Here is an 18,467-nt window from a genome sequence, read left to right on the forward strand (position 1 = left end):
CTTTAAAATTGTTTGTTTGATTTTGATGTAATGTAATATGTGTACTCAGCTAACTGTAGCTGATTTCATAAGCCATAGATACATTATAACGATATGTCAGCCCAACCACATTTTGTAACAATTGTTAAAACTGAAATAATTACGTTAGCCAGGATGTGTTAACACTTTCAGAAAATAGATTATTATTACTGTGATTGAAGCCAGAGATGACAGGGTATTTATCTGAAAGAAAGCTATTTCTGAAATTAAGACAATCCCTTCATCAAATAAGAAATTATAATTTTTTTATAAGCATAAAGAAATTATGTTTAACTGATCTCCCTATTTTACTTTGTCAGCCAGAGTTGCCAACTTGGCAAGGGCACTTTACGAATAATTACCACTATCATCACTGTTTATTGAAACAAATCCTAGAGATTTTTTCCCCAACAAAAATCTTTTCCTTTGAGTTGAGGACTGTTATCTTGAAATTGTCTGTAAAATTAGGCACTTCATTTACAACAGTAATTGCTCCCCTGTGTGCATTATCTCACATACAACCTATTCTTCTTCCCCCTCCTCACACAAATAGAAGAACTGTAGAAATGTGGGCTCAATAAACATAAATCTATGCAAGTTTATTTTGGAAACATAAACCTATGCATATTTATTTCATGTTCTTACCTCCAAGTATGTATGTACAAGCTATTGTTGTGTTGGGGTGGATCTGTTTAGCCTCAATTACTCTGTATAAACTAGGCTTCTAGTCCTGTTCAATCTCCATATTAACCTCATTCATCTCTCACTTCCCTTCACAAGCAAAGGGAAAATATCCACAATAAAGTCTCCCAATCCACTGATTGTGGATCCTAATTTTCCAGAGTCCCCATTTGTCTATCGGTTTCAGCAAGGGGCAAAACTAGCTACCCTTATCTGGTCTCCCAAACTAAATATGATCAGACCTAGTTAATACTTGAATAGGAAACCATCACGGAATTCCACACTATAAGCTAGATTGGGAAGTCAAATTATATCTCAGAAGATGGCTATTTAGACCATTTCCATACTGTTGCCAAGAGAACTGCATGGATGTGTCCATGTAGTTATGAGCTGAGCTTAACACAAAGGCAAGTTTCTCTTTTAACATTTATCATTTATCTTAGGGATTGTCTAGAGAACTTTAATGGACAGAAGAAATTCTTCACTGCGGACATTCATCCTCCAGAAAATAAAGGTGGTAAGAGGATGAGCTAGTGTGCTAATGTCCATCCCCCTTAAAAATGGCTTCTCTCTCTATTCTGCTCCCATTTCAGCCATTTACTTTCATTATTTGCTCCTCACACCTAGTTGCTCACTTTTAACAGGATCTTCTATTACCATATTCCCAACAAGGACTAGTATACTTGTCCCATTGTAAATATTAACTTGATTTAGTTAAATGGAAGATATATATCCTACAACATCCTTGATTATGTTACCGTAAATCATTAAGGTTTTATGCACAGCTTATGACCCAACAAGATGGCACCACATCAGACGATCCAAGCAGAGCCCTAATCCCCATTTTGAGTTTTCTGTTTGCCTCATATTATAGGACAGAACACTAAACTACATAACAGGACAGAGGAAGAGACTGACAAATGGACAGCTACTGAGTTTTGTTAAGTACTTGAAGACATAATCGGTTCACCTTTTCTTTCTACCAGCATATATCATAAAACACATAAAAAGAAAGTGAAGAACAAGAGCAGTTACCTCCTCTTCTAGTACTTCATCTTCTCCTTCTCCAGTAATAGCCATTTGGGATGGTGTTTGTGAGCAATCCAACAACCTTTTTCCATAGTTAACAATAACTATTGCTAATTCATATTCTTTCCATGAGCGCAGTATCTATTAAATATATATTATATAATTCTATGTAATATTCACAAGTTCTTTTTTAAAAATCAGAAAATCTTGTGCCAACTTACAAAATAAGCCTTAGATCCAAAGAAGCTGATATATAGGGATTTGCAGGGATAATGATCAGGAGAATTACTGCTGGAAGAGGAACCAAAAAAGTTTCTGCTTAGTTTTTCCCCTCCCAGCATATCCAAACATAATGGGATGGGTGCTATTTTATCACATGCATGCTAAGCCTCTATCTGCTGAAGCTCTGTGACAACTTTTCTCTTCCACTTTGATCTTATTCAGCATGAGATCTTACTAATGGCCTGTTGCCATAACACAGTAAGGCCATGGGGGTGAGGTCCTGTTACCATTGGAATTCATAGTTGAAGAGAAGAAAAAGAATCCTTGTGATGGTCTGAGAAAAACTTATGAGGGAAAAAGGAAAGAAAGTGCAGAAAGAAATAAAGAAAAGGAATATAATTCAAAGGACAAAGTCAGAATCCCACAGGAGAAAGGGAAAAAAGCAAGAGACTTTTACAGGGCAGAGAAGTTAACTGGATTGAATGGAAGGGCATGAGACAGCATAAGGAGAACAAAGAAGAGAAGAAAGTGGTAGATGACTGATGAGATGTAGCAGCAAGTTGGAAGAACAAAAGGTTGATCCCCAAGCAGTTGGTGATGGAGCAGTGGAGGCCAAGGTGTAAACCATAGACTTGGCAATGCCAGATGGTAGCTGGAGCTGTATGTCAGCCCTTCCATAAGGTATGACATCATATTTTGGAGTCTGTTATTGCTGGTATGCCTTGAGGCCTGGAAATAAAACTGGGCATTTATGGTGAAGGAAAGGCTGAGGAGGAAATGGAGAATGTTGGAAAATACTCCCTACACGAGGTAGGAAGCAGAAGGGAGGACCTCCAGAGTGAGAAACGCATGAGGGAGAAGGCCCCTTATTCCAATTAGGGCACTAGTTACAGTAGTGACAATGTGGGAAGAGGTTTGGATGGGTATTTGGGTAAGTGTGGATGGTATGTTGGGGTTAGGAATAGTGCTTGGATAGACTATGACTCCCAGGTATACTGAGAATATTAGGAGGAGATAACCTATATGGCTTTGGGTGTGGGACAGAAACCCTGACTTGGTGGCTATGAGATCAGGGACCATATATTAATGGCAATGGACAAAGAGAAGTATGATGGGAGATGCTTGACTGGCTGGTAGGACAAGTGGGACAAGCAATTTGGTACAGGTCCAGAATACCAAACTGCTTCTAGCCTGCTGACTACCCTGAACTAAGAAGGCCCAGATCACTGGGTGCTTTGCTTTCAGACTTCTATTGGTGAATATCAGGTCCATATGTTATAAGGCTGCTTCCATTCATGGTTTGGTGGAAGATAAGCATGCAGGCCTGGGTGGGCCAAGATGGGGATATAACCTATACATAGTCTGCCCTACCAGATTTCTTTCCTTCCCTACTCAAAGCTGTAACCATATTGCAACTTTAGGATGAAAAATTCCCTCAGCTGCTGCTCTCCATCTTCCCATTTTGAAAAGCTTTGACTAATTATTTTATATTCTTCAATGTCTCCCTCTCCCTCTCCCTCTCCCTCTCTCCTGGAAGGCAATAGCAAACCATTCCCATAGTGCTGCAAAGAAAACTACAAGGACATATCCTTGTAGGCACCCAGAGTTGAAGGAAATTTCACTTTTATTGTTCATTTACTCTAATTATTGAGTTCAAATATTTTAAATTATGTCAATAACATAATATTCTAAAAACAATAAATACCTTTGCTGTGAAAAAACAAGAACAAGCTATCATATGCTGAATACTGCCAAAGCATTCTGCTGATTTTCTTTGCAATATAATAGCCGGGATTTCTTGAAGAACAGTGAGACACTTAATAATGATCTGGAAATACAATAACAAATGTTTACCATTACAGAGTACTACATGTATGAATAACTAAAAATGAATCCTTGTGCTGTAATTAAATATAAGCATTTTAAACTATTACAGCTCATTTTAAATAAAAAATAAACATATGTCACTCATGTCTTAATTTCCTGTTAAATGTTTCAAAGTCTAAAATATGTGTTAGTGTGTTCCAGCACAGATTATTTATCCATTTGGTGTGATGACTCTCTCTCTGAAAATCTTGCATATTCTGCTATGGCCAGTAAAAGGACTCACTTTTAAATCTTTATGCATCGTTCTTTGAATCAACATGGTCCCAAACATATATCAAATTAGCCCCAGTACTTCAGTACGGTCTTACAACAGTCTTTATGATTCATAGAATCTAATTCCATTTTTGTAGCTTCCCAGGCCCAGTTTTGCAGCTCTGGAACTTCCTGCCATAGACTGTACCACCAAAGATAGACAAAGAAATGGCAAGTTTCAATGGTGCAATTTATTAATATTTCCTCTCCTTTCTGTTTGTTTTATACTTACCTTTATACTTCAGCATAATTTCTTTACAATCCAAGCAGTAAAATAAAAATATGAACTCAAATCTATTTTTCTATGAGTCCCTCCAAGTCCTTAAAATAAAAATAACTAGTCTCTTAGAATTGGCCCCAAGAAAAACAAAAATGCCTGTTCATACCATAAATGTTCTAGTCATACCAAGTTCCCATACCTTTGACAAGCCTTAGTTCTGGCTTAGTTTTGACACAGAAACTACAATGCACGTTTTCAACCATTTGTGTCAAGTATTTTACTGTTCTTAATTACTTTTTTTTCAGAGCATTGAAATAAACATTATACAAGCTTGTATTTTAAGAAGAACTCTTACCTGAATGATAGGTTTGGAAGGAATCTTGTGATAGATCAGAGGAGCTACAAGGCCATAACAATTAACAACTGACTGCAGAGCATAGTGAACATCATTTAGCCAGTTACTAAGTTCAACTGCCACCAGCATTCGCCCACATTCAGCTATTCTCGCAACCTAAAGACAAAATCTTCATCTACATATTTTTGTTGCAAAACAGGAATATGAAAAATACTTTTGCCATCAGAAGCAGCATATTATATTGGGTCCCTCATTTTTAGATGCTTCTGATGAGTTTTATAATAGTAGTCCTTGTGGTGTCTCTTTCCTGACCTGGCCAACCTTGAAGGACTGACTCTGAAAGGGGAAAACTACTAGTCACAATGGTTACATATAACCGTCCATATTAGAGGGATGATATCTATCTATACCCATTGCTTGGATTCAGAAGTATCACTGCAAAATTTTTACTAGTTAGTCTTTAATTTATATTCAGTGCAGGCTTTTTTATGCTCATATCCTTATGCACAAATGCAAAGTAGTTGTGGTTCAGCTTTCTTATAAATGAACAAATCTGCAGAACATACCATTCAGCTTTTGCCTCATGCACCCACTTTTCTAGCAAGCATTTCCCTATTGTCAGATTATATTCTATACTTTCTATGCCTTAATTGTAGGGGTGTGTGACCATTTCAGATTTAAAGCACTTTGAATTCAGAATGCCATTTTGTAAAATGTGTTCTTTCAGTCATTTTGGAACTCTGTTTTGAACGCCAAACGTTCTTTTTTTAATGCTAAAAGCACTTCCAAAATCACTGACTGCTGATTTTATACTGAAAGCAGGCATTTGAACTTGTCACATGACATTTTCAAATTTGAAATTGTTTGAACTGAAAACGGCTTACACATCATTAGTTACTTATTTTATCCACCTCAGTAGATTTTTTTGGACCTTCAAGAACTTTAATTCTGGTTGCCCTGCTAGCTCATAACTGAGATGTCTTCAGGAGGGTAAAAAAATTCAAGATAGCAGTTCTGACTGCACAATTGAAGCTCCACCCTTTTTTATGGCAAACGTAAAAAGAGGTGGGCTTCAATTGTACAGTCATGAATACTGTCTTTACTTTTTTGACCCTTCCTAGGGACACCCCTGCCTCATAACAATCATTTGAAGGAAAGCAGGAAGAAGGAAGTGATGAAACATTCTATTTCATTCTTGTCCTCACAGACCTTATATATGGAGGGTTATATGTAACCATTGTGACTAATAGTTCTCCCCTTTCAAAGTCAGCCCTACAAGGTAGGACAGGTCAGGAAAGAGACACCACAATAACTACTACAATTCTACTTTACTGTTGTAAGGTACAGTAACAGAATCTTGAAAGCCTGACAGCTTCCCTCTGTGCCCTCTTATAATAGAGAACTGGGACAGGGTTATCTTTCTCAATTCCTCTTCCTTACCAGGGCTAAGTACATTCTTAACCATTCTTGCATTCCTTCTTGAAGATTAGCTCCATACTCCTCTACATTCAGTTCTAAGAATGCATAAAAGGAAGCTGGCTCACTTCAGTTGGCTAGAGAACATTTCTAAACATGGTCATGAACGTAACAGAATCACTCAAAACCTTTTGGGCAGAGCTAATTAAGTGCAAACCTAACAACTTCACAGCTTCAAGCCTGTGAAAGCATAGTATTTTCCATTCAGGTATCTTTTCAATAATGGAAGGTTAAATGTGAATTGTGAGATATTTACCTCCTACCTAACATATAATTGTATAAGTGAATTTTACCTGTGATAAGAATATCAAGGGCAAGAAAAATAAAATCATGCCAAAAATATTAATGTTGCACAATACATACTTGTCTTTTATACTTAAGCTCATTGAAACAAATAGAATCACAGAAGAGACCTCCTTCATTCACACTGATGTCACTGATAATAAAAATACTCCTCAGAAACATATATAAGAGGTTGGGAGATGCTTGAGGCAGAGCTTCAAAATTTAGTCTACAAAGAGAAGTGAAACAAAAAGCCAAAGAAGTACAGTATAAAAATGTAGGAATAGCAGATAATAACAACGAAAAGCAACAGAGTAACTAGCTGCAATACCACAAAATGAAAGACAATTCTAGCTCTGTTATGATAGGCAAACCTTTTGGATGGCAACCTATTCACTAACGTTCTGCACCCCTGCATATTTCTGTGCAATACAACATTGTCACTGTAAAAGATAAGATGATGATTGCTGCTTATGCAGTTGTATTGATCAATGTTGTTATACATTGGTATATACTGATATACTGCAAGTTGTGAAATAAAGATGGCATACTGTTAACCTATATAGTGTTTGGCCAGTATTACTAGCCTTAACTTACTTGCTCCATGAAAACAGTATTTGTTCCAAAAAACTACATTATTCAACATGTAAGCAATGAAGAAATTCATTATTATTAAAATGTGACTGTTTTTTTTAAGATCCTGAGTGTTTTCATAATTATATATCTTGGTATTTAGAAACATTTGTTAAACTGTATAAAAGTGATACAGTATTCACTATCAAAGATAATCATATAAATAGATTACTAATTTGAAAAACAGCTCTGTTGATTACCTGTTCTGGGGTACAATCAAAGTGCTGCTTACAGAAACAACAGTGACATCAGTAACAGGAGTACAAGGCACTGAGACAAAATAATCCCAAAGTGGTTGAAATGTTTTCTTGCATAATGCATAGTGTTCAATCTGAAAAGCAGACTAAAAATATAGTTATATTTTGAAATACCTTTTCTATGGTTACTTGAAATTATTCTATGTAATCAGTAGCAAAGCTGATTAATGCTTCAATAAAAATGATAAACATTTTCTTGGCTTTACACAAACCAAAGCAAACACATCATGCAAGATAATATTCCTTAAAACAAAAGAGGAACTTCTAGTGGCATAAGGTAACAAGATGGACAGGTTCGCAATCTATTCTGTATGTCTTACAGTGGGACCTGTTGGAATGGAGGCAAAACTTGATGGTGGACTTCAATGAAATGAAGTCACTAATCCTAGATTATCATAAACCAAAATACTTCCTACTATTTTATATCCTGAAGAAATCAGAGACAATGGGGATATCTCACAAGCTGAATCTCTGGGAAGGAGGGAGAAATACAGTAAAAGATAAGATACTAACAAAGCAATGTGAAGAAGGTAGAGTTCAGCACGTTTGGTTGCTGAGAATTCTTTCTAGAAAATTTTGAAGGATGGATAACTTCAACTGAGGATCATGCAAAAAAATAAATTTGCACTTCATATAAAAACTTTTAACAAAATAAATGTTAATATACTGGTTTTGCATTAAATTAGGACCACAAAAATATTAAAACAAGCATAGTATTCTTTCCTCAACAGTAAAAAAAATCTAACTGAATTACCAAGGAAAATTACTTAGAAATATTTCACTTTATGGAAAAAAATATTGTTTTTGGGGATATCTTGAAAATGAGAGTCAGATTTCAAAATAGCTGAAGTTATCAAAGCAAAAAATAATATATGCTACCTGAATCAGGTACGTTCGGACAGTAGCGGCAGATAGAGGAGGATATGCAAGAATTGGCTTAGTTGTTTCTCCAATGCTATCACCAATAATTTTTCCATCTGAGTCATAGGCTGCAACTGCAAATATGTAATTTTGATTGGCCTCTAACCCTTGTACTTCCAAGACACAAGTTTCATCAGCTGGTATCTGATAATAAAAAATGTATTTAATTAAAAAAAATGCCAATTAATACCAAAATAAATAATGCCAATACCAATGTTTTATATTTGTTATGCTTTATGCTACTTCTCTGATAAAAGCCTCAAAACAACTCCATGATTCCTGGCTAAATAGTTAACTTGAAATTATTATATGAAACATGCCAATTCCTGTCTTGTTGTTGTTTATTCGTTTAGTCGCTTCCGACTCTTCGTGACTTCATGGACCAGCCCACGCCAGAGCTTCCTGTCGGTCGTCAACACCCTCAGCTCCCCCAGGGATGAGTCCGTCACCTCTAGAATATCATCCATCCATCTTGCCCTTGGTCGGCCCCTCTTCCTTTTGCCTTCCACTCTCCCTAGCATCAGCATCTTCTCCAGGGTGTCCTGTCTTCTCATTATGTGGCCAAAGTATTTCAGTTTTGCCTTTAATATCATTCCCTCAAGTGAGCAGTCTGGCTTTATTTCCTCGAGGATGGACTGGTTGGATCTTCTTGCAGTCCAAGGCACTCTCAGAATTTTCCTCCAACACCACAGTTCAAAAGCATCAATCTTCCTTCGCTCAGCCTTCCTTATGGTCCAGCTCTCGCAGCCATATGTTACTACAGGGAACACCATTGCTTTAACTATGCGGGCCTTTGTTGTCAGTGTGATGTCTCTGCTCTTAACTATTTTATCGAGATTTGTCATTGCTCTTCTTCCAAGGATTAAGCGTCTTCTGATTTCCTGACTGCAGTCAGCATCTGCAGTAATCTTTGCACCTAGGAATACAAAGTCTTTCACTGCTTCTACATTTTCTCCCTCTATTTGCCAGTTATCAATCAAGCTGGTTGCCATAATCTTGGTTTTTTTGAGGTTTAGCTGCAAACCAGCTTTTGCACTTTCTTCTTTCACCTTCATCATAAGGCTCCTCAGTTCCTCTTCACTTTCAGCCATCAAAGTGGTATCATCTGCATATCTGAGATTGTTAATGTTTCTTCCAGAGATTTTAACTCCAGCCTTGGATTCCTCAAGGCCAGCTTGTCGCATGATGTGTTCTGCATACAAGTTGAATAGGTAGGGTGAGAGTATACAGCCCTGCCGTACTCCTTTCCCAATCTTAAACCAGTCTGTTGTTCCGTGGTCTGTTCTTACTGTTGCTACTTGGTCGTTATACAGATTCTTCAGGAGGCATACAAGATGACTTGGTATCCCCATACCACTAAGAACTTGCCACAATTTGTTATGGTCCACACAGTCAAAGGCTTTAGAATAGTCAATAAAACAGAAATAGATGTTTTTCTGAAACTCCCTGGCTTTTTCCATTATCCAGCGGATGTTGGCAATTTGGTCTCTAGTTCCTCTGCCTTTTCTAAACCCAGCTTGTACATCTGGCAATTCTCGCTCCATGAATTGCTGAAGTCTACCTTGCAGGATCTTGAGCATTACCTTTCTGGCATGTGAAATGAGTGCCACTGTTCGATAGTTTGAACATTCTTTAGTGTTTCCCTTTTTTGGTATGGGGATATAAGTTGATTTTTTCCAGTCTGATGGCCATTCTTGTGTTTTCCAAATTTGCTGGCATATAGCATGCATTACCTTGACAGCATCATCTTGCAAGATTTTGAACAGTTCAGCTGGGATGCCGTTGCCTCCTGCTGCCTTGTTATTAGCAATGCTTCTTAAGGCCCACTCAACCTCACTCTTCAGGATGTCTGGCTCTAGCTCACTGACCACACCGTCAAAGCTATCCCCGATATTGTTATCCTTCCTATACAGGTCTTCTGTATATTCTTGCCACCTTTTCTTGATCTCTTCTTCTTCTGTTAGATCCTTGCCATCTTTGTTTTTGATCATACCCATTTTGGCCTGGAATTTACCTCCAATGTTTCTAATTTTCTGGAAGAGGTCTCTTGTCCTTCCTATTCTATTGTCTTCTTCCACTTCCGCGCATTGCTTGTTTAAAAATAATTCCTTATCTCTTCTGGCTAACCTCTGGAATTTTGCATTTAATTGGGCATATCTCCCCCTATCACTGTTGCCTTTTGCTTTCCTTCTTTCTTGGGCTACTTCTAGTGTCTCAGCAGACAGCCATTTTGCCTTCTTGGTTTTCTCTTTCTTTGGGATGTATTTTGTTGCCACCTCCTGAACAATGCTGCCAACTTCTGTCCAGAGTTCTTCTGGGACCCTATCTACTAAGTCCAGTCCCTTAAATCGATTCTTCACCTCCACTGCATATTCCTTAGGAATATTAGTGAGCTCATATCTAGCTGATCTGTGGGTCTTCCCTAATCTCTTTAGTCTGATCCTAAATTGTGCAAGAAGAGGTTCGTGATCTGAACTACAGTCAGCTCCAGGCCTTGTTTTTACCAACTGTACAGATGTCCGCCACTGTAATGATTGCCCTAGCCCAAATACTCAGACTCACAAGAGGCTGCTGTGTAAAATCTGATTTATTAGGGAACTAAAGGCAAATACAGAGAAAGCTGAGAATGAGCAAAAGCGCGCCAAATACAAACTTAAAACTCCTCCAGTGCACACGTATCCCACCCCGTTACATCAGCCCCGCCCGGTCCAGGTGCTAGCCAACGTCAGACGTGCTAGCCTGGGAAAGGAACCTTGAACATAACAGATAATAGAAAAACATTCCAAAGCAAAGCCAAAAGATAAGCAGTACCATCCTCCCATGAGAGATGAAACACGCAACGCATTAATGACATGAGAAACGTTACGATGGCTCAAAGGCATTGAAACGGCGAGCATGACATACCGGCCCCCCCAAAAAAATTTCAGGGCCCCGGTTTTGTGGGATAAGCAGCGTGAAAACGGGCAACGAGGATAGGAGAAGCCACATCTGGTGCTGCGACCCATTCCGGATGGGGAAAATGCTTCCAACGGACCAAATACTGCAACGCATTGCGAAGGCGTCTGGAATCTAAAATTTCTTTAACTTCAAAGTGTTGTTGTCCATCAATCATGATGGGGGTTGGAGGTGGGGGTTGGTCATGCCAGCGGTCAGAACGAATAGTCGGTTTGAGCAAACTGCAATGAAAAACAGGGTGTAAGCGTTTTAGGTTATGTGGCAAATCAAGTTTAAACGTCACAGGGTTAATTTGAGCAAGAATAGGGAAGGGACCCACAAACTTAGGCGCCAATTTCTTGGAAGGCTGTGATGACTTGATAAACTTAGTGGATAGGTAAACCAAGTCACCAACTTGAAAGTCCGGCGGAGGGGCACGTTTTCTGTCAGCAAACTGTTTGTAATCCAGTTGGGCATCAGCAAGAGCTTTTTGAATCACTGGCCATGAGTCTGACAGTTGCGTGGCCCAATCTCCCGGTGAGGTAGATGTCGTAGAGGATGAGGTAGATCCGGTAGGGGGTTGTGGCAAATCCGGGATGGGTACGAAGTCTCTGCCTTGAGCCACGCGAAATGGGGTTTGGCCCGTGCTTTGGTGGACCGCATTGTTGTAAGCCACTTCAGCGAAGGGGAGAAGGTCAACCCAATTGTCCTGTTGGTAATTCACGAAAGCTCGAAGGTATTGCTCCAGAGTAGAATTCAAAATCTCCGTGGCCCCATCCGTCTGGGGGTGCCAAGCCGTGGACAGAGCTTGCTTCGTTCCCAACAATTTGAGGAACGCCCGCCAAAATTGTGAGGTAAATTGTGTGCCCCTATCCGAAATTAAGCGGGAGGGGCATCCGTGTAGCCTGTACACGTGTACCAGAAACAGGCGGGCCAATTGACGTGCCGACGGAATGGACACACAAGGGATGAAGTGGGCTTGTTTTGAGAAATAGTCTTTGACCACCCAAATGACCGTTTTGCGTTGACTGGGTGGTAATTCGACAATAAAGTCCATGGAGATTTCATCCCAGGGGCAAGAAGGGGCAGCCACCGGCTGCAGCAGTCCTTGGGGCTTCCCCACCTTGCGCTTAGACATCGCACAAACAGTGCAGGAAGCAACATAGTCTTTGACATCCTTACGTAATGGTGGCCACCAGAACTGCCTCCTAACAAGGTGCAAGGTTTTTACAAAACCGAAGTGCCCTGCCAGTTTGTCATCGTGTGAACGTAGTAACACCTCTTTTCGGAGGGTTTCAGGGACGTAGAGGCGGCCGGATTTCCAAGCGAAGCCTCGGTCAAAAGTAACATTGTCTTTATTTGCAAGCAACCAAGCATCGGTTTTCAGTTCTTTTAGAAACTTTTGTTGCAACTGGGAAGGAATTGACAAAGCGTTCGGCTGGGCGGCGTCCGCCGCGGGTGGCTGCTGCGCGCGCGTTTGGCTACGCGTCACAGCCTGCATACCCAATTGAGGCGCTGTCCATAGGGTGCTAACCACTTCTGGCGCTGCCCCCGAATCCTGAGGTTGCCTTGACAATGCATCAGCTAGGAAATTCTTTTTCCCCGGGATAAACTTCAAATGAAAATTGAACCGATTAAAAAATTGAGCCCAACGGACTTGTTTCGGGCTCAGTTTTCGAGGGGTGCTGAGAGCCTCCAAATTTTTATGGTCAGTCCACACCTCAAAGGGGTGATTGGCCCCTTCTAACAGATGCCGCCACGCTTCCAACGCGGCTTTTACTGCGAATGCCTCCTTTTCCCATACATGCCACCGTCGCTCAGTTTCGGAGAACTTGCGGGACAAATAGGCACATGGCTTGAGGCATCCTGTCTCGTCTTGTTGCATCAATAATGCCCCGATGGAATAATCGGAGGCATCCACCTGTACCACAAAAGGTTTGGAGGGATCAGGATGTTGCAAAATGGGCTCTTTGATGAAAGCTGCTTTCAGGCGCTCAAACGCCGTTTGACAAGCAGGCGTCCATCGCAGCAGCGCCCCTGGATTCTTTACTCTCCGAGTATCTCCCACACCTTTAGTTCGGAGCAGGTCCGTCAGTGGCAAGGCAATTTCAGCGAACCCCCTTATGAATGATCTGTAGTAGTTGCTGAACCCCAGGAAACTTTGAAGTTGCCTGCGGGTGCGGGGGCTTTCCCAATCCGTGATAGCCTGCACCTTGGCAGGGTCCATTTCTATGCCTTTATCTGAGATTCTATACCCCAAATAGTCAATTTGTCTCTGGTGAAAGGCACATTTAGACAGTTTGGCATACAGTTCTGCTGACCTGAGCTTACTCAGCACCTTTTTCACCAGAGACACATGCTCTTCCATGGTTTCAGTATAAATCAATACATCATCCAAATACACCAATACCCCTTTAAACAGATGCTCATGCAGTACTTCATTGATCAGTTGCATAAATACCCCAGGGGCCCCAGCCAAACCAAAAGGTAACACCTTATACTGGAACGCTCCCAACGGGCAGTTGAAAGCAGTTTTCCACTCATCGCCCTCCTTGATTCGTACACGATAGTAGGCTTCTCTTAAATCAAGTTTGGAGAAGATCTTTCCCTTAGCCAGCTGTGACAACATGTCCTTGATCAATGGCAAGGGATATTTATTGGAAATTGAGACGGCATTTAATCCGCGGAAATCGGTACAAAGTCTCAATGTCCCATCCTTTTTTGGGCGAAAGAGGACCGGCGCCCCCACTGGTGAATTCGCTGGCTCGATGAATCCGCGCGCCAAATTTTTGTCCACAAAGTCCCGTAACAGAGTCAGTTCCTTTTGGGTCATGGAATAAATCTTGGGCTTGGGCAATTGGGTGTTAGGCACCAGTTCAATGGCACAGTCCGTCTTTCTATGGGGGGGTAGCTGGTCGGCTTCCTTTTCGCCAAACACATCCGCAAAAGTCCTGTACTCCGTCGGCAAGCCTTCCAGAGGAGGGGCCGGGACATGCGGAGTCGCAGCTGCCGCAATTCCCACCATCTCCTCTGGGGCATCCTTCCCCTCAGTCGCTTGGTAGAACCCATCCCTAAACGTGATAGTCCGGTAAACCCAGTTTATTTGGGGATTTTGCTGAACCAACCAAGGTACCCCCAACACCACCAAAGGACCCCCTACTGGAGCCACGACAAAAGACAAGCCTTCCTGGTGGCTGCCCAGCTGCAGTGACACCCGCCCTGTGAAATGGGTGACTGGTTTGCCCCCTGCCATGGACCCATCCAGCTGTGTAAAGGCGATGGGGCGTTGTAAAGGGAAAGTGGGTAGCTCTAGAGCCGCTACCACATCAGGGTGCATTAGACACCGGGAACACCCCGAATCAATCATGGCCCATACTTCTATAGTCTTGGACTGGGAGCCCAACTGCAACTTCACCGTGAGAATGCGGTAACTGCCACTCACCGATGGAGGCTCGCGCCCTTCTTCCACCACCTGCCCTGCGGCGCCCTTTAAAGCAGGTGGCTGGCGTTTCCCGCCGGTTGCAGGATTTCGGGCTCACCCTCCTCCTCGTAGAACATCGCATCGTCTCCCACGGTTTCAGCCACCGCGGCTTTTTGCTTCCTCGGCAGGGCAGGGGACTTTGTCGGCGGCTTGCCGGGCCGTTCCTCTCCCTTTGCCTTCGGGCACACCGCCACTCGATGCCCCTCCTTACCACATCTCAGACACAGGCCTTTCGCATACCGCTTCTCTCGCTCCTCATCCCAGGGTCGTTGTCCTGTTCTCCCCCCGGTGCTCGATGGGCGGCTGGGCTTCACCTCCCGCCCCGATTTGGCGGTCTTTCGATGGGCGAAGATCTCATGGGCATGCTCAGCCCTCCCTGCCAGTTGGATCCATTCGTAAAGTGTATATGGGTCGTCCCTCCCCAAGGACCAGCGCAGCACCTCGGTATTCAGGCCATCCTTGAATAGCTCGATGATGGTGGCTTGGGACCAGTCATCCACCTTCCCAGCCAGCGCTTTAAACTCCAGTGCATAATCAGCCACGGATCTTGACCCCTGCTTAAGTTCCTTCAGAGCTCTCTTTGCCCTCTCTTTCGCCAAGGGATCCTCAAAGTGTTGTCTCAATGCCCAGAGGAACTCATCGAATTTCTCTAATTCAGGCGCTTCCGACTGGCACATCTGGACATACCAGTCTGCCGCCCTCCCCTTCAGCTTAGTGGCAATGGTGAGGATTTTTGCCTTTTCCGATTGAAAAAGCGCCCCCCATTCCACCATGTAGGCTTTAGCATTCGTCAAGAAAAATGAGAGTTTGGTTGGATCCCCATCAAACTTTACAGGGAAGTCTCTCATCCCGCCCGCCGCCGGGCTGCGCCCCGCCACCAGGGCTGCGGAGGTTGGCACCTCCCGGGCTCGCGGCGGCGCGGGGCTCGGGGACGGCCGCGCCGGCGATGCTGCGATTTCCATCGGGACCGACGGGTCCCCCTCGCGTCTCCGCGCCGGCCGCCGTTGCTCCGGAGACCGCCCTTGGGACGAAGGGGTTGAATGCCGCTGGCTCGATCCTTCCCGGTTGTCTCTCCACGAGGTCACATCTAGGCTCAGCTGCTTCAGTATAGTTTCCAACGAGTCTATTTTTGACTCCAGTACCCGGATCCGATCCGGGGTGGGGGAGCCCTCTGTTGGTTGCACCTGCACCACGGTGGGTGATAATGGGTATCTCTGCCTCCAGGATGGGCCCCCTGCCACCGTTACATCCCCCTGGGTCTCATCCCAGGTGACCATCTCGCCCGGAGAATTTACGGTCGTCTCCGGGGCGGTTTTCAGACCCTCGGCTTCACCCTCCGACTCGGAGCTCGCCTCTTCTAGGATGGCTGACAGCTCTCCCCCCTGGGACGGCCGGTCGGGTCGCCTCACGGTCGAGTCCGGCTCTCCTTCTTCCCTCATCACAATGTCTGGTTCGGTCATCGCTGGCACTCTCCCTCACAGGGCGAGACAACTTGTCTTTTCCTGGACAGGGGCTAGGGGAGTTGGGATCTTAGATTCTCAGCTTTATGTAATGATTGCCCTAGCCCAAATACTCAGACTCACAAGAGGCTGCTGTGTAAAATCTGATTTATTAGGGAACTAAAGGCAAATACAGAGAAAGCTGAGAATGAGCAAAAGCGCGCCAAATACAAACTTAAAACTCCTCCAGTGCACACGTATCCCACCCCGTTACATCAGCCCCGCCCGGTCCAGGTGCTAGCCAACGTCAGACGTGCTAGCCTGGGAAAGGAACCTTGAACATAACAGATAATAGAAAAACATTCCAAAGCAAAGCCAAAAGATAAGCAGTACCATCCTCCCATGAGAGATGAAACATGCAACGCATTAATGACATGAGAAACGTTACGATGGCTCAAAGGCATTGAAACGGCGAGCATGACAGCCACCTTTGGCTGCAAAGGATGTAATCAATCTGATTTCGGTGTTGTCCATCTGGTGAAGTCCATGTATAAAGCCGTCTCTTAGGTTGTTGGAAGAGAGTGTTCGTTATGCAGAGTGAATTGTCTTGGCAAAATTCTATCAGCCTGTGTCCTGCTTCGTTTTGTTCTCCCAGGCCATACTTACCTGTAATTCGAGGTGTCATTTGACTGCCCACCTTAGCATTCCAGTCTCCTGTGATGAAAATAACATCTCTTTTAGGCGTGTTGTCCAGTAGGTGCTGCAGATCCTCATAGAACTGCTCTACTTCAGCTTCTTCAGCATCTGTGGTTGGGGCATATATTTGGATCACTGTGATGTTAGATGGCTTGCCCTGAATTCGAATTGAGATCATTCTGTCATTTTTTGGGTTGTATCCAAGCACTGCTTTAGCCACTTTATTATTAATTATGAAGGCTACTCCATTTCTTCTGTGGTCCTCTTGTCCACAGTAGTAGATCTGGTGGTCATTTGATGTGAAGTGGCCCATTCCAGTCCATTTCAGTTCACTGACGCCCAGAATGTCTATCTTTAATCTTGACATCTCACCAATAACCACATCCAATTTGCCCTGGCTCATAGATCTTACATTCCAGGTTCCGATGGTGTGTTGATCCTTAGAACATCGGATTCGCCGTTCACCACCAGCACCGTCGGCCGCTAGCCGTCCTTTCGGCTTTGAGCTAGCTGCGTCATCACGTCTGGGGCTAGTTGAGCTCATCCTCTGTTCCTCCCCAGTAGCATTTTGACCATCTTCCGACCTGGGGGTCTCATCTTCCGATGGTATATCGACATATCTCTGGTTGTACTGATCCATTTAGTTTTCACGGCAAGAATACTGAGGTGGGTTGCCATTACCTTCCCCAGGGATCGCATTTAGTCTGACCTCTCTGTCATGACCTTCCCGTCTTGGGTGGCCCTTCACGGTTTAGCTCATGGCATCATTGAGGTGCTCAAGCTCCAGCACCACGACAAGGTAACAATCCTTTGCTGAAGAATTCCTGTCTACCCACTCTCAAATGTTTTAAAACTACAATCAAGGTAAACATACAGCCTCCCCATGGGTAACTTTTTCCCCCATTTAAAAGTTTTTATTCTCTATTATTGTATAATTAAGCTGACACCAGCTGAAGTTTGCTGAGTCTCATGAAGGGGGGGGGTCCCTCTCTCACTGAGGTTACTCTAGCTGAACAAATTCTTTCTGTATAGTAATTGGCAGAAAGGAAGATGGGGATTAGACTAATGGCTGCTAATATCATAGATGCTCAAGGGCTTACTAAAGCAGGAAAAAAGAGTTAATTCTTTATGCAATTACTAAGGAGAAAACAAATTTAAGGTAGCCTCATTCAGATAAAAGTCCATTTTCACAAAACATGATTTTTTATGTTCTCAGACCACTGCTCATCCCCAGCAATAGCTTAGAAGGAAAGACAAACTAGTATCATCACCATCACCATCATCACCATAACCATCACCATCACCATTAAAGACATTACCGCTTCTGCTGTGTTCTTGAGACTGTAATTATTTAATCGGGCTTTTGGATTGCTTCCTTCTGCTACACACCCAAAAATGCTGTACCAAGAAACCTTAAAACATAAAACAAATACATAACTGTTCTTAGTTCTGCAGCTGCAATTCTATGTGCAGTTAAAAACTATCTAAATCAGTTGTTTCAAACTCAAAGCCCATGAGTCATATGTGACCTCCAACATATTCTGTGTGGCCCTTCCTTTATTCACATACAGCAGGATGGAAGTTGGACACCAGCTTAACAAGTAAACAGTAAAGTAAAGAATGGCTCCATGCCCACAGGACAGGCTAAGGGGCAGCTGTGCCCCTACCCTCACCCCTCAGAGAT

The 18,467-nt window shown here is 42.9% G+C and overlaps 1 protein-coding gene across 1 annotated transcript in view; it reads right to left on the reverse strand.

The window, feature by feature from the left end:
* Positions 1-18,467, reverse strand: part of CFAP54 (cilia and flagella associated protein 54) — a 165,989-nt gene that overhangs the window by 97,144 nt on the left and 50,378 nt on the right. Inside the window, exons 21-27 of the mRNA XM_063309328.1 lie at positions 18,103-18,195; positions 8,192-8,377; positions 7,256-7,398; positions 6,504-6,651; positions 4,665-4,820; positions 3,656-3,778; positions 1,735-1,869 (exon numbers count right to left, since the gene is read on the reverse strand). Of these exons, the coding sequence (XP_063165398.1) occupies positions 1,735-1,869; positions 3,656-3,778; positions 4,665-4,820; positions 6,504-6,651; positions 7,256-7,398; positions 8,192-8,377; positions 18,103-18,195 (984 nt within the window). The remainder of the gene's footprint in view (positions 1-1,734; positions 1,870-3,655; positions 3,779-4,664; positions 4,821-6,503; positions 6,652-7,255; positions 7,399-8,191; positions 8,378-18,102; positions 18,196-18,467) is intronic.

Source organism: Candoia aspera, chromosome 7, assembly GCF_035149785.1.
Source record: "Candoia aspera isolate rCanAsp1 chromosome 7, rCanAsp1.hap2, whole genome shotgun sequence".
NCBI lineage: Eukaryota > Metazoa > Chordata > Lepidosauria > Squamata > Boidae > Candoia > Candoia aspera.